At 43.4% G+C, this 21,264-nt stretch overlaps 1 protein-coding gene across 1 annotated transcript in view; it reads left to right on the forward strand.

The window, feature by feature from the left end:
- The window catches only part of ZYG11B (zyg-11 family member B, cell cycle regulator), a 64,846-nt gene extending 50,048 nt beyond the window's left edge, over positions 1–14,798 (forward strand). The window contains exon 14 of the mRNA XM_073593504.1: positions 7,379–14,798. Within this exon, the coding sequence (XP_073449605.1) occupies positions 7,379–7,560 (182 nt within the window). The 3' untranslated portion in view covers positions 7,561–14,798. The remainder of the gene's footprint in view (positions 1–7,378) is intronic.
- Positions 14,799–21,264: the final 6,466 nt, after the last annotated feature.

Here is a 21,264-nt window from a genome sequence, read left to right on the forward strand (position 1 = left end):
GCCGTTGAGGCTATTGATGGTAGACCTCTACAGCCTGCTCATGTGACTCATGCGACTGCTCCATTGACCGTGGCCGTAGGGCAGGGATCCTCAAACTACGGCCCTCCAGCTGTTGCAGAACTACACATCCCATGAGGCATTGTAAAATTCTGACATTCACAGACATGACTAGGCATGATGGGAATTGTAGTTCCTGAACACCTGGAGGGCCGCAGTTTGAAGACCCCTGCCGTAGGGGCTCTTCACCATGAGATAATCCAATTCCAAGTTATTTCCTCTCCTCATTACCTGGTTGTTATTGGTTATCCTTGGTTACAGAGGCTCAACCCCTAGTTATTGGCCTTTGCCTACTGTCAGAAACCATGAAACAAACGGAGACAGAAAATGCAGTAAAAAAAAAAAAATCACACCTTTTAATGAAGTGGTAAGAATAGTACAAATGGTAAATGTAGTCAAAACACAGCAAGGGTTCGGTAGCCAAATCGGATAGTCAGAACAAGCCAGGTAATCGGGAAGCCGAAGATCAGCATAGTCTGAGGCAGCAGACTGGATCGGGAACCAGAGGGGACATCAGCCAGGCAAGTCTTCAACAGGAACACAGCAGAGAGTCTAGATATGTTAGCGAAGGCCCTGAATATATGAGCCAGGCAGTTTAAATAGCCAGAAGGGGCTGGCTGTGGGCTAGACTGAAGAGCAGGAAATGAACACCAGGTGAGCCACTGTGGAATGATGAGTGCTGGCAATTAACCGACAGTTGAGCAACCAGAGTACTGAGAAGGGAGAGCTGAGCCCAGCCCTGACAACATAGATATTTCTGCAGCTTGCTTTAAGGGCCCTTTCACGCGGGGGCGGCGTCGGCGGTAAAGCGCCGCTATTGTAAGTGGCGCTTTACCGTCGGTATTCGGCCGCTAGCGGGGCGGTTTTACCCCCAGCTAGCGGCCAAGAATGGGTTAAATACCATCGCAAAGCGCCTCTGCAGAGGTGCTTTGCCGGTGGTATAGCCGCGCTGTCCCATTGATTTCAATGGGCAGGAGCGGTGAAGCAGCGGTATACACTCCGCTCCTTCACCACTCCGAAGATGCTGCTAGCAGGACTTTTTTTCCCGTCCTGCTAGCGCACCGCTCCAGTGTGAAAGCCCCAAGGGCTTTCACACTGGAGAGACAGCAGCGGCACTTTCGGGTCGGTTTGCAGGCGCTATTATTAGCGCAATAGCGCCTGCAAACCGCTCCAGTGTGAAAGGACCCTAAGAAAGGGACTATACCTGGGAAAACATTGGTGATTCCTATCTTTACTTGGTTTTCATGTCCTGTATGTGATATGCAAAGTTCACTTTGTCACACTTATGCTTGTGGCTGCATTATTCCAATATTCCTTTGGACAGTATGGTTACTATATACCATCCAATATACAACTCTGCAGAAACTTGTACCTTTTGGATACAGCATAAGTATAGCTAAATCCTAGAAACAAAAATGTAATATATTGAAGCTTACAAGCCCTAAGATGTGGTGGCTGCATTTGTTTTCTTTTTCAGACTAAGAACATTTTGTAAGAATAAAGAAAAATTCCTGTTCTTTCCAGATTTTTAGTGTCCTTGTAAACCTGGCCAAATATTTAGCAAATTTCGACAGGTTCATGAGAAAGCGTCCCAAATTCGCTCAGCGGGTGGCATTGACAGTCCTGCTCTATTTGACAGAAGTCAATTGTTCAATTCACTTTTGTCAGAGGAGCCTGTTTAAAAATTGTCGACCCAGCTGTGCCTGCATCCAATCAGACAGCAGCTGAAAGAATACAACATCCCAGCTGGGGGATTAATCGATCTGCGCTGTATAGGGTGGATAGAGGAATCTGTTAGATTCCTTTTCTTCAGCCTGTGAGCTGAACAAAAAGAAATATATCAGTGTATGGTCAGCTTAAAATGTTTTAACCCCAAAACTAAAAATGCAGTGTATTGCAGTTTACTGGTCCTTGGTGTGATGGCTGCATTCGTTTTCACCTGGCAATCCTGCAAATCAAACCCTTCCTTTCCCTGGGTGGCTACCTCTTTCCTCCACATAATCAATGGAGGGAGCCATGCGTGTCATGCTAGGTGCTGCTCTCCTGATATAGACTAAAGACCTGTCAGTATTGCGTAATCTCTATTGCATAAGAGGCAGGCCAATTGGTAGATTTTATAAAATAATGAAGATTGAAAATATTCTTTTGTTAGCTCTCAGGAAGTGACATGGACACCACATTCTTGGCAAGATCACTGGGTATTTGCTATATTTAATTAAAGTGTTATTACAAATCTATTGCATTTTTTTTTTTGTTCTTGAGTTTTGTTATCCTTAACCACTTCCCACCCGGCCTATAGCAGATTGACGGCCTGGCGGTGGTTCAGTTATCCCGACTGGGCGTCCTATGACGTACTTCAGGTTAACAGCCGCCACGCGCCCATCAGTGGAGTGGTGTGTCAGTCTGACACACCGATCTTGGTAAAATCACGACCTTGGTCCAATCACGGCTGATCACGATGTCAATAGGAAAAGCCGTTGATCGGCTTTTCCTCACTCGCGTCTGACAGACGCGAATAGAGGAGAGCCAATTGGCAGTTCTCCTGACAGGGGAGGGTCTGCACTGATTGTTTATCAGCGCAGCCCCCCCTTGGATGCCCGCACTAGATCACCAGGGAAGCTGCCAGGACCACCAGGGAAGCGGGCAACATGTGGATGGTCAGGTATGTACCCCATGGCCATCCGTACCCCATGGCCATCCACATGTGCCCAATCTGTGCCAATCAGTGCCCACAAATGGGCACTGACTGGCACCATTATAAATCAGTGATGCCCTTCCGTGCCACCCATCAGTGCCCTTCCGTGCCACCCATCAGTGCCCTTCTGTGCCACCCATCAGTGCCGCATACCAGTGCCACCTATCAGTGTCCATCAGTGCCGCCTTATCAGTACCCGTCAGTGCAGCCATATCTGTGCATTGAAGAAGAAAACATACTTATTTACAAAAATTTTTAACAGAAACAAAGAAAAACTTGGTTTTATTTTCAAAATTTTCGGTCTTTTTTTATTTGTTGCGCAAAAAATAAAAAACGCAGAGGTGATCAAATACCACCAAACTGATGGGAACAAAAATGGGAACAAAATGATAAAAAATTTGATTGGGTACAGAGTAGCATGACCGTGCAATTGTCATTCAAATTGCGACAGCGCTGAAAGCTAAAAGTTGGCTTGGTGCCTGGTATTGAAGTGGTTAAAGAGGAGATCCGTCCAGCGATGTCGGCGCCGCAGCCGATATTTACATCGGCTGGTCGGATGCTGCTGCTGTCCCCTTAACAACCCTGTTACCGGTATTTACCCGGGACGCAGAGTTTTTAATAATGGGATTGGACAAAAAGTATCGTTTTATGCTTAATTTCCTTACGTATTTCTGAAGATCTATGAACATTTGAAATTTATTTAAACCCTGTTTGGGAGCAAATTTGAGTCCCAAATTTAAAGCGGGGTCCACCTATCTATCGTTTTTTTTTTTTCTTTTTTGAGTTCATTCACAAACTTTTCTTCTCAGCATTACATACTCACATATTGTGTGTAATATGTCCGCCTGGGTCAGATTTCGTCGGAAAGAATAACTTATATTATTCACTGCAGGCGGTTTCCATCTTCATTGTGGGCATTTGAAGCCCACAAGCATTTATTTCCTGGATGTGGTGAATGCTGTGCTCCCAGCATTCACCGCTCGTTCCCGCACATGCTCAGTGGCATCCTGGGAAGCCTGAGACTAGCTCCCAGGAGTCTGGCTGAGGCTAGAAACACACCTACTCCCACGGGAGGAGAACCAGGAAGTGCAAAGAAGAATAGAAAAATAAAAGGTAATTACGGCGATTTAAATTTTTTTAAACAGCATGTCAGCATCTAGGCAAGGAAGAGAATACATACAGATATTGTTCAAAATTTGGGTGGAACCCCGCTTTTAAAGTTTTTTGTTCAGTTTCCGTCAAAGTCATACCACTTAAATTAAAAATTCCTCCCTTATCTACCTCTTTCTTTTTTTGGGTGATCTGTTTTCCTCCCCTGCATCCTCTTTTAGTCTTCCTTTTTTGTTTTGATTTTTCCCTAAAAAACTCTCTGGCTTATTCCTGAGTGGAGCCACGTTGGGAGGTCCCCAATATGGCGCCGGGATAAAATTCCTTTTCTCTTCATAAGATCTGCAATACAAGATATCCTCATATGGACTTTTTTGTTTATAAAATTTTCTACATAGTAATCACTAGGGTGTTTATTTTCATTTAGGTTTCTGTAGAGCAGTGGTTCTCAACCTTTATAGTGCCGTGACCCCTTGAAAAATTTTCCAAAGTTGTGGGGACCCCTAACAGTAAAATTATTTTCGTAGCATGGGTTGTAAGCACCCAAGGCAAGACAAGTGATTTGCGCCCCTAACCCATGGACATTTAGTGCTTCCTGAGTCCCTTCCACTCGTACAGTATTAAAACCCCTTATGGTACATTTTAGGATGTACCACTCTTTCTCTTTGTTCTCCTTTCTTTCCCTTTTATTTCTCTCTATGCTAATTTCTTGTTTTTCCCCATCTCTCTCTCTAGCCTTCTTTCTTGTTTTTCTCTTATTCTTTCTCTCCCTTTTTCTTTGTTCCTCCCCCTCTTTTCCTCTACCTTCCATGTATTCTCTATTTTTTTCCTTCCCTTACTCCTTGATGGGGGGTGGGGGAATGGGATAAGTGGCAGTGCTGGTGGGGAGTTGGGATAAGTGGCAGTGCTGGCGGGGAGTTGGGATAAGTGGCAGTGCTGGCGGGGAGTTGGGATAAGTGTCAGTGCTGGCGGGGAGTTGGGATAAGTGTCAGTGCTGGCGGGGAGTTGGGATAAGTGGCAGTGCTGGTGGGGAGTTGTGATCAGCCAACTTAAGTGCTCTTGATCAAGGTCATCTGCTGATCTGAGAACTGTAGTGGGGACTTTTAATGGCAACTATAATCACAGGTAGTGTTACTGTGTCCCTGGCTTCCCTGTGTCTCCGACTTAGTGGTGTCTCATAACAGTGACACCTATGCTAAAATCAGGAGATAGGGTCTCCTCCAGCCCCTCCCACTTCACATTCCTCACCAGTCAGCTGACCTCTAGTCTCTGCCCCCAGCCATGCCGTGAACTGAATGGGCGGCTGTGAAGAGGCTGAGTGAGCGGCCACGGGCTCCAGGAACAGCCCAGCAAGGCAGCCACAGGCTCCAGGGACAGCCCTGCTGGGTGGCCACGAAAAGGCTGGGAGAGCAGTGCGGGCTTCGAGAACAGCCCAGGATTCAGTAACCCCTGGCAAATTGTCATTCGACTCCCGAGGGGGTCCCGACCCCCAGGTTGAGAACCACTGCTGTAGAGGATCAATTATCAACACAATTTGGTGTGTGAAGTGGGAGCAATAAGATTGCTGATAATAGGTTATGAGCACATAGATTTACATAGTTTGTTTTTTATTTATATCACATAATACCCGATATAGAGGGTTGCTGTATTAATTTTTCACATTTTTTCTAAATGAGTTTTTGTGCAAACATACTGGTATTAGGTTACAAGCATATAGAGTGACTGAGTTGCTCTTTATCTGTGACACACAAACACTATGTATAAAAGGTCATCCTCGTTATTTTCATAAATGTATCACAATTTTGTTTCAAAGTTTTATTTTTAAGTAATCTTTCACATAAATAGTGGTGAATCGCGTGGATGTATTTGTGCATGCATTTTATCACGATATATATTCATTGGTGACGCGCTTGTTATTTTTTATTATTCTTTTGGGTCCTTTTTGTATTTTTGGCTTACACGAGCAGCTGCACCGTTTTGGATTCTTATATGGTTAGCGCAAAATATATTTCCTGATATAGTGTCCATGTTTGGAATCTCAGCCTGCATGAGAACCGCAAGTGCAGTTCTGATTTCCAGTTTGTGCTACGTGCCATTAGGATTAATGACATTCGCACACACCTGCGTTTGTCTGTGTGGATAGTTGCAGCTGCAGGAACAGGTGCAGACATGCAGCAGGAACCGCCCACAAAGCTGTGAACCTAGCCTTATGATAATGGGGGGGGCGGTGTATGTTTGTTATCTAGATATCTAGACCAGGAGCATACAGTACTTGATTGAGGCTGTCACTCTAGGTCTAGGACATGGTGTGTTACCTGAAAAGGGAAGACAAATGTAGCCACCACTTCTAAAGTCGACCATAGATGGATCGAGCCTTGGCTGGTTCAGCAGGGACTGGACGAGATTTGACCCATCTATGGGCAGGCTGGATTGTACCAAAGTCAATCCATTGATCTACTTGGGTACAACCAGCCTGATTGTTTTTGCCGTTACTATAGCCGTTAGCAGTAATTATTGTATTCTGCCAGCTGGGAAGGCTCCCTGCCGGCAGAATACAATAGCGCTGCAGGAGGCATTCCCCATAAACAAAAACTGTGTTGATGGGGGGGAATCTAGCAATTTTCTTTTTTTCGGGAGGGGAGGAGGAGAGAGCCAGCCGGTCACATGAGCGCCGATCAGAGCTTTATAAATAAATCACACAGGGGCACCTGTCAGGAGACAGTGAGGATAGTATAAAAACAGGTCAGAGTGGCTTAACAACCACTTTAAGTCCTGTAAGTTGCATGGTGGGGCCTCCATGGAACAGATGTGTTTTTCCAGCACATCCCATGCATGTGGATTGAGGCTTGGACTTAAACTCGTTCTTGTGTTCCTCAAACCAGTTTTGAATTTATCAGACCCGGCCACCTTCTTCCAGGCGCTCTTGGCTGTGGACATGGGTCAGCATGGGCAACCTCATCTGTTGGTGGCTACCCAGCCCTATACGCAACAAACTGCGATGTGCTGTGTGCTCTGATGCCTTTTATCAGAACCAGCATTGACTTTTTAAGAAATTTGAACTAAAGTAGCTCTTCTATTGGATTGGACACTGACCAGCCTTCGCTCCCCATGTGCATCAGAGAGCCTTGGCCACTCATAACCCTGTCACCAGTTTTGCCGTTTTCCTTCCTTATACCACTTTTGGAAGATCCTGACCACTGCAGACCAAACACATCCCACAGGAGCAGCAGTTTTGGAGTTGCTCTGACCCAATTTTCTAGCCATTACAATTTGACCCATGCCAAAGTTGCTCAAATCCATATGCTTGCCAATTTGTTTTCTGCTTTGAACACATCATCAGGGATAACCTATTCACCTGCTGTCTAATATCTCCCACCCATTTTCAGATGCCATTGGATCGAGATCGTTTAATTTTAATTCACGTTACCTGTCAATGGTCCTAATCTTATAGCTGATCGCTGTATGCATTCATTGAACAAAATTCCTGTTTCTTTATAACCTCATTGCTTCTCTTTACAGCTGTTCGATACTGCAGCATGTTAATCGAAGAGGGTGGTCTGACGAAGCTGCACAATATCAGAGATCACGCAGGTGCCAATGTGGATGTTTTGCGTATTACCATCTCCATCCTGGATAATCTTGAAAGGCACCTTACGCGGCACGGCAATTCTTTATTTCCAAGTCCATCACCCTGCAAGTGATCATGGGGCCATCCTGTGATTGAGGTCTGTGTGTTGTATGTATCAAAAAACATTCTAGAATGCTTTTGAATTAGGTGACAGAGGCTTGTAAAGGATGAGGATGTCAGTATTATCATACACCTGGTTGCTACATTGCTTTGTGTTGCTGTGAGCATGAATCCATTGTAAGACCTCACTTTTAAAAGCCACTGCAAATAATTTCCCTTTTACCTTCCTCATTTGGTGCAGCCACCGCTGTTCTCTTTTAAGTTTTCTTTTAGAGCTCTTTATAAAACGAATCTCACGAAATATGGATATTCATATGTTTGAACTGCACCTGCCATTTGCACAGCTCAACTTGGACTGTATAGGACACACAATACAAACAAATTAATATCCTGGACAGAATGAATGATTGACATTTGTCCTTAAGGAGCTGCCTGGCTCATAAAATGCTCTGAAAGAGGTCAAAACCATCGAGAGAGCCTAAATACTGTAAATATGTGATATTGGGAGATTATGCTGTAAGAAAATATAGTTAAATTTTTTTGTTAACTAGCTGTGCATCACAACTGTTGGAAACCGGAATACTGGCAGCCCTCAGCGCAAAGTTGCAATCAGCAAAAGACTTAATGCCAAGTTCTACAGAGTTTATAAGCCGTTGTGCAATAAGGAAACGTTTGGCAGCAAATATGCATCTGGCTGTAACCCTCGGATAGCAGAGATTTAGGTTTCTGCTCTGCATGGACCCTGGCTGGGAATAGTCTTAATTATAAATTGGATCACCTTTTGTGGATATGTGGCAGTTCTAATTGCTTTTCTCCAAATGTCTATTAATTGGGGTTATGTGCCTCCTTCTTCAGCATGATATGACGTGGAAGCATCAAAGAAAGCAGAAACGGTAGTGCCCATGAGTGCTCACCTGATTGTCTGTAAACAAATAGTGTTCCTTTAATAAAGCCCAATTCCAGGTACAGTTTTTCTTTTTCTTTATATTTGCAATCTTTCCTTTAAACCACAACAGTTTTTTTTACTAACATAACTGTCTCTAAGCTCCACTGTGCTGGTGAAAACAGAGAGCTACACAGAGAGCTGTACTTTTTGGCTCACCATTGCATTGGGTCAGTGTCTGATAGATGCTGGTTCCAGTGTTGTGCCCCCACACCTTTCTCTGCTTTGCCATTCACAGAGCATGGCTGCACCTTCATCACAGGCTGTTTTTTTGTGAATAGCAAAGAGGGAGGGGGCGAAGAGACAATACCAGAATCGGTGTCTATCATGGACACCTTTCTGATGTAGTGTAGAGTCAGAAGTACAACATCTGTTTCTTTACATTGCCAGCTCAGGTGAGCTTAAGCCGGCCATCTATGGATCGAACTTCAGCCGGTTCAGCAGGGACCGGCCAAATTTCCATTCATGTATGGGGCATCCTGGTTGCACACAAGTCAATCTCTTGTACAACCAGCCTGTTGAGTTTTTCCCCAACAGTTGGTGCCTCTGGCTATAAGCCGCAAACACTAATCATTGTGTTCTGCTGCAGTGAAGGCTCCTCATGCTTTCTGTCGGCAAAATACAAGAGTGCTGCAAGAATCCCCCATAAACACTGAATGTGTTAATGGGGGAATCCAGCAAGAAAATTGCATAATCTATGGTCCTCTTTAGAAACCGCCATTTAAGTAAAAAATCAGTTCTAGATTAAAGTGAGTCATAGCAAATATTAAGGTTACAAAAAAAAAAGGAAAAAACATTGTGCATGGATCTGGGCTTTTAAAGGATGACTAGTTTTATAAAAATGCATTGTAATTTAGACAGGCGATATGTTGCCATGCTGGAAATATAGAGATGTACCTGTATTTTGCAGAAAGCTTTATCTCAAGTGCCCAGCCTATACAGAGTTAGAAGTGCAGTATTCTGTAAGCCTGGAACACACGAGCTGAATATCGGCCTGTTCAACAGAAATTTTCTGACATTCAGCCGTTTGTACACCAGCCTTTTCGACAAAAGCTGGCCGAATGTCTGGCTTCTGTTGAACGGGGATGCTGGAAAACCCAGCATCCGATCAGTGCTGGCAGCCAATGGTGGCGAACACTGAATGTTGTGTTCTGGAGAAGGGGCAGTCCCCCTGTCAGAACACAATAGCTCAGTGGGGAGATCACTGTACTTACATTGCATAATTAGTAAGGTGATTGCGTGAAGTAAGGGAGCCTATTATCTGGCAGCATGAGGCACTGCAAGGAGGAACAAAGGATGAAGATTCTGCTCCAGCTTTATACAGGCTGAGTAGTTGGGATTAAACATCTGCTTGATGCAGCTGCGCAACAACAGTTTTCCTGGATGCTGGAAAGTGTAATTGCCCATAGACACCTCTCATCTCTGGGTCTCTGGTGGATAATGGGGGTTCCCAGCTTTGCCATTAGAAAAGGGGTCCCACTCAGCCTTTTGAGTTTTCATATATTTTCATGATAATGCAATAGGGATTGAATGTCTCTTTGCAGCCAAACTGAAATGCCAAGCGTGACCGGTTCCAGGCATTGTCTCCACAACCCAGAGATGAAAAAAGCTGGTGGCCAATCTCCCAGGAATTGCAATATCCGTTTTGGATGGACATACCCTTTAAAACAGCCCTGTAGCCACAGTACAAAGATGAGAAGATGGCCCTAATATAATAAAAGCTGTGCACAAAAAAGTTGAGGTGGATTCCATGGCAACCACATTGCTAGTACTTTTTCAAGTATTTCAGTGCCCAGGAAGCAGAGGTGCAGAATAGAGCCCGCTGCCAGAAGCAAGTCAAAAGCATTGACGGGTTGCAATTCGCAGCTGCTGTACGCTGTTCATAGTGGTATTTGCATAGAGGCCTGTATGCCCTGAATGTGGACTTTCTGCATTCAGGCATTTATCCCTGTATGCCTCCCATAAGCAAAGGAGATGGAGACAAGGGGCCTGGCATGCATGTGAGTATGTATTTTGAGGGTAACCAAGCAAACAAGGTAAGAGATCATTTAAAAAAAAAAAAACATGGAAGGGGATGACTTCCTCTAAATTCCTTTAAACAGAGTTTAAAAGAATCAGATTATTTCATCTGCTTCTGTGAAGAAATCTGGAAAATGTGACCACTGAATACAGATTTGAATAGCATTACATTAAAGCCAGCCATACATGGATCGAAATTCGGTGGGCTCAGCAAGGACCAGCCAAATTGCAATCCATGTATGGCAACCCTGATTGTATACAAGTCGATCTATCGATTAACTTGTGTACAACCAGCCTGTCGGCTTTTTTCCAGAATGATTAGTGCCGCCAGCTATAGCCACTAGCATTGATCATTTTGTTCTGCCTTTAGGGAACACAATAGCTCTGCGGGTGGGATTTCCCTATTAGCACTGACTGTGTTGATGGGGGAATCGAGCAATTTTCTTTCCACCTGTAGTGAAAGAAAATGGTATAATCTATGGCCTGCCTACATCTAAGTCCTTTTCCTGTGCTGTAGTACACTTTAGCTGTATTCATTGGGGTCAAGACCGCAAAGTAGAACTGAGAACTCATAGCTGCTCTGGCTATGTCAGTATAACAAGCTGATCGGGCTTAGGTAAACTGAAGTCATGTACCCAAAACTGAAATGCCAGTGCACCTAGAATGTCGTATTGGATTGCATAAAACCGATTAATGTAAACTAAGTTTAGCAGTTTCCTTAAAAGAATAAGCAGTTCTGTTTTAAAAGTAAACCTGGCTTCAGAGAAATGCCCTTCTGCAATTCTAGTTGCCTGGCAGTTACGGTGACCCAGAACAAGAGGCAGTTCAAAAAAGTCAGAAGTCCTTATCAGTGACTCTGTACACTATATAACTAAAAGTTTGTGGACACCTATCACACATATACGGTACATGAGCTTGCTGGACAACCCATCCCAAAACTATGGGCTTGAATATGCAGTTTTTCATGCACACAGGTGGCTATAACAGCCTACACTTTTCTAGGAAGACTTTCCAAAAGATTTTGGCATGTGTCTGTGGGAATTTGTGCCCATTCTGCGAAAAAGGCATTTGTGGGGTCAGGAACTGATGTTGAACAAGAAGACCTGATTTGCAGTTGGTGTTCAGTTCAACCCAAAGATGTTCAGTGGGGTTGATAACAGGGCTCTGTGCAGGCCACTTGAGTTCCTTCCACCAAACACCTAAAACCATGCCTTTTATGGAGCTGGCTTGGTGTACAGTGATGAAAAAAAGAAACCTAATTGCTGCCAAAAGGTTGGAAGCACTCAAACGTCTAAAATGTCTTCATTATTCTGAGAGGAGTCCACATACTTGCATACATACTTACCACATACTTGGCCATATAGGTAAGGGTGATTTAGTGTAAAAGCAAGAGCGTCAATAGGACAGCCATGCAACCTGCTTTTCTAGAAGGATAGGTTGGCAATGACCACATACAAGTTTCTCTCATTACAAGTGCATGTAGCACTTCTAAATAATTAAAGAGGACGAAAGATCCTTGAGACTCATCAAAAAGGAGTAAGGAAGGTAGAAAAACTATAAATTGCTTTAATGAATAAACATGAGTAAAACCACATAACCTTTACCATCTAACCCAGCATTACTTATCGGCTTTATTATCGAGCAGAATCCCTTCACTTCACCCACCTCATCTAGTTACTGATTAATTTGATTCTTGACCCCCGCATCCCACAGACATTTTTTCTCACATTGCTATTGTGGACCGGGGACAGTTTGTGATCAATTTCATTAATCAGCAACATTCCCCCAATGGGGATCTAGTTGTGTGTGTGAGCATCAATATGGAGGCATGAACATTGTGGCTGCTAGGCTGATTCGACAACGTTGTCATTTTTAATATGAAATGGTGAAGGTTATGTGGTTTAATCCATGTTTATTCAATAAATTTATATTTTTTTCTACTACCTGTCTTACTCATTTGTGATGATTCTCTTGAGAATCTTTAGTCCTCTTTAATTATATGCTGCCTTTGGTCTAGAGAAGTTTACTGTCTCTAATTTGAGCAGTGACGGGTGCTATTAGGTTTGGGTTATATTGGAAGTAATTCCTCCCTTACCTAACTACAGGGGTGTAGCTCATTATGCTTTTTTATCTGTGTTAATATATGCATGTAGCACTTGGTCCTGTTTTAGGTTCTGTCCAGCTAATTCTAAGCAGGGTGGACATTTTGCCCCCCCCCCCCCCCCCCCCCCATCCCTGCTGTCCAACCACACTGCTTAAAAAGAAGTACTGTGATTGACAGCACTGGTCTCTGGTAGCAGGGGCTTCTTTGTAAATCAACACATCTATACACAACAGATCTTACAGCTTGAGGCACTGTGTGATCTATCTGCAGCTTCTCATAAATACCCAGCCCCAGCAGATGGATCACACAGCGTCATAACAAGTGATCTTTTACTAATATGAATGAACAGGCAATGTTGCTTGGCAGTGTCACCAGTTCGGACAGCGCTGATCCTTCATTCATAAAAAAAAGGTGACGCGGAGCTGTGTGATCCATCTGCCGGGGCTGTGTATATACAAGCAGCAGACAGCTTACATAGCTGAGCAGCACTGCCTGTTCATTCATTATAGCAAAAGATGATTCAGCGTTGCAGTTTTGTGTGATTTTTCTGCAGTTGCCTGTAAACATACAAAGTCCTCCTGGCAATTAAAATCAAGTCGCTCCAACTTAGAAAAAGGTTCCTCCACTACTTGGGGCGACTTCAGAGAGACTTGCATTGACTTCTGTTAAAGAAGTCGTTTGCAAGCCGGAATGAAGTTGCGCTGTGTGGCACGGCTTAAATGTCGGGTGACTTTGAAGTTGCGCTAGTGACTTAAAGATCTTTCAGCTCTGTAGGGCTGTATAATCTGTCTTGCAGCTGCTTGTAAACATACACAACCCCTCAGTGATGAATGATTTTTTGTTTACTATTATGATTGAACCAGCAGCACTGATTGATCATTGCCAAAAGTAAAAGAACAGTCAAGTTAGAGAGGGGCGGGGGCTCAGTGCTGACTGTATCTCTGCCCACAGGAAGGCCTATAAATTGGGCTTTAGAATGGGGTGGAGCTACAGCCAGCAAAAGTGGTGCTTTTAATCTGAAAGAACCAAACTAGCTGGTGCGCAGATCAAGGATAGACTTTCCTCTTGCTGGCTGGTGGTTGTAGTCTGTAGTCAAATTAAATAAGTATAATAACAGGGTGTTGCAGCTTTCTACTGTTCCACTGGGTGGTAGGAACATATCTAAACAAAAAACAAAAGGGAAGAGAGCGCACATCCGCCCATAGTGTAGTACAGCTTTAAAGTGATTGTAAACTCTGTTACACCACTTGTACCTACAGGTAAGCCTATAGTAAGGCTTACCTGTAGGTACTGTAAATATCTCCTAAACTTGCACAGTTTAGGAGATATTCACTATATGCACTGCTGCCAATGTCAACGGGGCCATGCGCACTGAAGAAACTGCCCGCTCGTGCTGTTTCTTCATTACCTGTGCTGTGACTGGCGGTATGCGGGAGTGACATCATTGCGGCTCTGGCCAATCACACTGCCGGGGCCCGCAAACCTGGCATTAATGCTGGTGAAAGATGTCAGCCATGGGAGCGGAGTGTGGGCGGCACTGCAGGGCATCGCTCTAAGGTAAGTATTTCAGTATGAGCTAGTATGTGATGCATACTAGCTCATTATGCCTTTGTCTTGCAGGGTGTGTTTTTTTTTTTTTTTTAAACCTCCAGTAAGATGGCCCCCTCCTGGTAATGAAGGAAAAATTAGCTGCAAGGAAACCACAGGCAATTCTGGTGATTAGTCCTCTGCCCTCTACCTGCCTTTTTTGGGCACAGCTTCCAGCCTTTAGCACACCTTTTAAACACGCTGCTAGGGGTGCTTTTGTGAATGTTTTGGGATGATCTTGTTTGTTCTAACCAGCTAGTTGCTAGATTAATTTGCAGTGATAATTTTGTAGCCAGACATGCATGTAAATGTTTATTTTGCATAGATCACTATGTCTGTACATCATTATGTTAGCATTCTCAAAGAGAATACACATTAGCTTGTAAAACATAAAAAAAAAAAAAAAGTTGAAATTTGTATATATGTGGAGTACTCAAAATTTTAATTATTTTGAATTTTAACTGGCAAGTTATAGCAAGAGTAAAGATTTGTTTCCTATTTAACAATGTAAGTTATATGCATTTTGGTTTGCTAGTATGTTAATGAGAAGGAAACTGAATTTATGTTTAAAAAAAAAAAAAATCAATTTTACTTACAAGATCAAGTTAGTATTGTGATTTGTGTTGTCAGCCTACTACAATGTGCCCCTTGCTGACTTTAGGGAAAGCTTAGACAAGCACCTTCAACACTGTGTCAGTTTATTTTTCTTTTTTTTTTTTTTTTTTTTTTTTTTTTGTGGACGGAGTAAAGCATAATTTAGAACTTCTCATTTTTACTGCTCTCTAGTGATGCCTCTATCCAAAACGAAACAATAAATCAAATGTTTTGGCTTTAAAGCTGATGTTTAGGTATGAATTTTATTGTCCATAACTACATTGGTCCAGCTTGGACCAATGTAAACATGCATATCTTATACCTGAATGATTCCTATGGAAGCTGCAAAACACTGCAGTAGTCGCTTCTACTACAGCGATGGCAGTCTTCCGGGACCAGTGGCAAGCGCCTGCCCTTCTGCATAGTAACCACAGGGGGTCGCTTACTTGGCACTGCCAGTGTTCACAAGAACGCCTTGTATTTTTTTATTTTTAATGAATGCAAGGCATTATCTGAAAGGATGAGGTGGAGAGGTGGGCAGTGACAACACCGCGTCCAATCAGAGAATGTGGTCCAATAAAATTCATACGTAAATTACAGCTTTAATTATGAGTCTGACTATCTTTTGTATTTTAATGAATAGCTTTCCTGGCCCTGTTACGGTGCAGTGTTGGGGAATATTATATGCTCCATGTTACAGGGCCAATAAAATAATAGTTGACATTGTACACTGTGTATTAACAAAAAAAATATGGAGGATCTAATGTTCAATGGTGTAATACAACTGTACAAAAAGAAAAAAATGTGTGTATGTATATCTTTGTAAACCTCTCAGGGACAAAACACGGAGGCTACCCTTGCTCTCCCTTCTGGCTAATGTACTGACCCTCTTGCTTTTGAGTCACCATCCTGCAAGAAGTATGCAGATATTGATTTATGATGACTTCTTAGAAAAACGTGTCCCATGATCCTCAAAACCAATAGTAGAATTAGGCCCAGTGGGGTAGAAGTTCAGCACAATGTCCCATACACACAGGCTTCAAATTTCAGTGAAATAGCTAAATACACAGGGGGAACTCCTGAATTAGTAGTCATCATCCTTGATTCTGCAGCCAAAAATATTCTGAAGGCCTCTCCTAGGCAGTCCTTTTTGTATATTTCCTAGTATTTCAATCAACGGCATTTAATTTTGGGTTTCTAAATAACTTTTTTTTTTTTCTCATATATTATATTATATTATATTATACTAATGAGATTGTCCTCTTATATGGAATAATGGTCTGCATGTGGCCACTAACATTGCCCTCATGTTCTGACAGGCTCACTGCTGTAACAAGTTGTTCAAGTGATATTTAAAGGCTTTTTTTTTTTTTTTTTTTTTTCAAAATAATAGACCTGTTATACTTACCTGCTCCATGCAACCCTGATCCTCCTCTTCTAGGGTCCCTCGACCGTGCTCCTGCCGAGTGCTGACAGAGCGGGCAGCTTGCAATGGGGGCACTAGCGTTTTTGTTAGGTGGGAAAAAGACCAGGGACTTCAGCCCGAAGGTAAATTTGATAACCCTCCCACATTTTAAAGTAAGTCCAGCCCAAGCCTGGCATCATGGGGGTGGGGGGTTAGGCTCACTTGCTGGTTGCTGCTTGGCTGGCCTGCGGCCTTTTCCAGACCTGTCCGGCGGGCCTCAGTGACGGGGTCTGAGAGCTCACTTAAGCTGGCTGTGGAGTGTGTGCTGCTGTGGCCTGTTGCTGTGCTGTCCCGTGGGCGGTGGACCGCAGCACAGCAGATGGGGAGGGGAGGGCTTTAAAACAAAACCAGAACTAGATGGAGGCCGCACTAAAGCCGTTGTAACCATCCCCACTTCCCCCAATAAATTATTCAATTGGTTTCTGCCATTCTTGTTCTGGGAACTGCCTGGTGAGTGAGCGGTGATTTGTGCAAACTGCATACTATAGGCCCAGACTGGGAATGAAAACCAGACCTGGAAATTAATTTCATACCAGCCCAACAGCATAACATCATTATATTCTTGTTCATAAAAGGGAAAACCATGCATTTTAAAGCACATTTGAAGAGTGTATTATAGGCACCAGTGCCCATCAATGCAGCCTGACCTGTGCCCATCAACGCAGCCTTGCCAGTGCATGGGGAGAGGAGAGCTGCCGGTTTACACAGAGGGGGGATCCTCCGCTTACCCGGCACAGCCGCTGTCACACTAAGTCCCGCCTCCTGAACCGGCTCCTATGATGGTCGTCACACGTCCCGGCATTGGACCAGTGTGACGTCCATCATAGTAGCCTGTCCAGGAGGTGGGACTTCGTATGACACTGCGGTAAGTGGGAGATCCCCACTCTGTGTAATCCAGTGGCGCTCGCTCCCTTCCCTTCAAAGGCAGCCCGTGCACCCACCCAGAATCGGCCCTGCAAAGCAGCCCCAGGGCAGGCAGCCTCCTGGAAAATCTCCCGCTATCCCAGTAGACCAGTCTGGCCCTGTATAGTCTCGAGGCTAATAATTGTCAATGCGTTTAAATAATTAAAAACAATCATGGAATCCACTTTGCATAAGTTGCAAATAGCAACATAGATTGTTATTCGTCAGCTAGACGGGATCCCTTCTAAGCTCAGATATATCAACATGAAAAATTGATGGTGATGGAACAAAGATGTCCCAAAAGAGCAAAATGGAGGATCAATCACGGAGTATCTAATTAGGAAATAGCTTTATTCATTTACAAATATATAGAGCCCCCCCCAAGAACATTCCGCATTAAAAACACATACAGAAAAAATGACAACGCTTTCACACTACGGCGCCAATCTCAGTGCCACACAAACGCACGCACGAACCAGCTAAAGAAAGGAAGGAATGGTGCTGCTGTAGATAAAGCCAATTTAGATGCTTAGTCCTGTATGGTCAAAGATAATAGCCTATATATATATATATATATATATACACTGCATGTCCATGTAGTGGGCTTGTGCAAATATAGTATAGACAGGTTGCCTATACAGGTAAGTCAAACATATAAGGCTATATTGGGGGTCCGTAGCCTATATTGTGGTGAAGATCAATCATCTTGTAGTGGTTTCAGCAGGATGCCAGTTGAATGATACATACAGTGGGAACGGAAAGTATTCAGACCCCCTTAAAGTTTTTAAGTCTTTGTTATATTGCAGCCATTTGCTAAAATCATTTAAGTTAATTTTTTTTCCTCATTAATGTACACACAGCACCCCATGTTGACAGAAAAACACAGAATTGTTGAAATTTTTGCAGATTTATTAAAAAATAAAAACTGAAATATCACATGGTCCTAAGTATTCAGACCCTTTGCTATGACACTCATATTTAACTCAGGTGCTGTCCATTTCTTCTGATCATCCTTGAGATGGTTCTACACCTTCATTTGAGTCCAGCTGTGTTTGATTATACTGATTGGACTTGATTAGGAAAGCCACACACCTGTCTATATAAGACCTTACAGCTCACAGTGCATGTCAGCAAATGAGAATCATGAGGTCAAAGGAACTGCCTGAAGAGCTCAGAGACAGAATTGTAGCAAGGCACAGATCTGGCCAAGGTTACAAAAAAATTTCTGCTGCACTTAAGGCTCCTAAGAGCACAGTGGCCTCCATAATCCTTAAATGGAAGATGTTTGGGACGACCAGAACCCTTCCTAGAGCTGGCCGTCCGGCCAAACTGAGCTATCGGGGGAGAAGAGCCTTGGTGAGAGGTAAAGAGGAACCCAAAGATCACTGTGGCTGAGCTCCAGAGATGCAGTCGAGAGAAAGTTGTAGAAAGTCAACCATCACTGCAGCCCTCCACCAGTCGGGGCTTTATGGCAGAGTGGCCCGACAGAAGCCTCTCCTCAGTGCAAGACATATGAAAGCTCGCATGGAGTTTGCTAAAAAACACCTGAAGGACTCCAAGATGGTGAGAAATAAGATTCTCTGGTCTGATGAGACCAAGATAGAACTTTTTGGCCTTAATTCTAATCGGTATGTGTGGAGAAAACCAGGCACTGCTCATCACCTGTCCAATACAGTCCCAACAGTGAAGCATGGTGGTGGCAGCATCATGCTGTGGGGGTGTTTTTCAGCTGCAGGGACAGGTCAACTGGTTGCAATCAAGGGAAAGATGAATGCGGCCAAGTACAGGGATATCCTGGATGAAAACCTTCTCCAGAGTGCTCAGGACCTCAGATTGGGCTGAAGGTTTACCTTCCAACAAGACAATGACCCTAAGCACACAGCTAAAATAACGAAGGAGTGGCTTGACAACAACTCCGTGACTGTTTTTGAATGGCCCAGCCAGAGCCCTGACTTAAACCCAATTGAGCATCTCTGGAGAGACCTAAAAATGGCTGTCCACCAACATTTACCATCCAACCTGACAGAACTGAAGAGGATCTGCAAGGAGGAATGGCAGAGGATCCCCAAATCCAGGTGTGAAAAACTTGTTGCATCTTTCCCAAAAAGACTCATGGCTGTATTAGATCAAAAGGATGCTTCTACTAAATACTGAGCAAAGGGTCTGAATACTTAGGACCATGTGATATATTTCAGTTTTTCTTTTTTAATAAATCTGCAAAAATGTCAACAATTCTGTGTTTTTCTGTCAATATGGGGTGCTGTGTGTACATTAATGAGGAAAAAAATGAACTTAAATGATTTTAGCAAATGGCTGCAATATAACAAAGAGTGAAAAATTTAAGGGGGTCTGAATACTTTCCGTCCCCACTGTATATAGCATGGAAAGCAAATAATTTGGGCATATAAGGATGGATTGATTATGAAGCATATTATATATGCATGTATTGACTTCACAGTTCCATGACCACACATAACACAGCAAACAGTGCTCCGTTTAAGAATAGGTTCACTGAATGTCAGCAGGGGTCAGAGGGGAAGGAGGAGGGGAGAAAGAGAAGGATGTTATTTGCCCAAGGGCTCTCACCACTCAAAGGATGATGGCTGCAGTGGCCATTGTACATGGAGCCTGTTCCCCTCTGAGATCAACCTGCAGATGAATGCTAGATCAGCATGTAGGTGAACGTTGGAAAAGTCTGTCAGCGTGTTACAATGGCAGTCTGTTGTAGAGCGTTAATGCTCAAAAGCTTCCGATCATGTGTCAGGTATGCTGGCTACGGTAGCCCATAAGTAGGTGCAAAGCAGGCTTGTCCAGTCCTTCCAAGCGGAAGTGGCGGTGCAGTGTTCTCTTGCGCACTTGCTGGTATGCATTGTGGCGCATGGGGTAGAGATGGCACTGCCTATGTCAATGCACTTCGCACAGTGACCGTGCGCTTTGTCAGGACGTACGAAGCAAGGTATTTCCACGTTAAAGGGACGAGTGTCCAATCAGTATCAGTTATGTCAGGATTTCATTTTTCATTTTGTGGTGACAAGTCATATTGCAGTGATTAAAAAGAACAGGATAAAGGAAGAGTGTGGAAACAGTCTTTATACTGACAAAAATGGAATTACATTTATATAACCATAACACATCTGCACAAGATAAAGGTATGAGTTTGGGTCAACAATGGATGACCAGGTGAGAACAGTTAGGTTCAGTACGATTAGATAAACCCCAGTCACTTAAATGGCGATTTGAATAATGAGGTAGATTATTATTAAAAATTATTTGAGAAATTATTATGGGTCAAGGGAAACTGTAAGGCTTAGCTCATTATTCAGTCCTTTAGGCTGTAAGGTATCTAGCCTGCATATCCAAGACTTTTCTTTCCTCAGCAGGACTGTGTCAAAGTCACCTCTACGTTCTGTTAGGTTCAGGGCATAAAACCCCTTAACCCTCAGACCAGTAGGGTTCCCACCATGACATTGTACAGGTGTGTATGAGTGTTATATAACCTTAATCAATATATAGTGATATGAGTAGTAAGTGATATAACAAAATCCCACAAAAAAAAACAGAAAATGGAAAATACCCCCCCCCCCCCCCCACCTGGCTGCTGCACAGACAGAAAATGCGCAAAGGATAATAACCTTAATCGCTATGTAGTGATATGTGTAGTAGCTGATGTGAAAAAATCCCACCACAAACCAAAAATTGAAAAATACTCCCCCCCCCCCCCCCCCCCCCGGCTGCTGCACACACAGAAAATGCGTTCACTTCACATATAGAATATACATAACAAAACAGTGTTGCGCTTCCTAAATAACTACCAATAAGTCCTTAGAGAAAGCAGATGATTAACTTGCAATAAAGCAAGATACTGAGTGCTCAATCAAATATTCGTGTTCCCTGACTGGGAATAGTGAACAATACACAATAATGAAATATATGTGTTCCCTATATGGGAATAATGAACAATAGACAATAAAGATAAAGTCCACACACTCTAAAGAAAATTGAATAAAAATAAGAGTCCAAATGCACAAAAATAATCCTCAGTCTTCTGCACAAAAACGCACAACACACCACTAGTGCATAAACATTGGAAATGCAAGTGCTC

This window comes from Aquarana catesbeiana, linkage group LG07 (assembly GCF_042186555.1).
Source record: "Aquarana catesbeiana isolate 2022-GZ linkage group LG07, ASM4218655v1, whole genome shotgun sequence".
Taxonomy (NCBI): domain Eukaryota; kingdom Metazoa; phylum Chordata; class Amphibia; order Anura; family Ranidae; genus Aquarana; species Aquarana catesbeiana.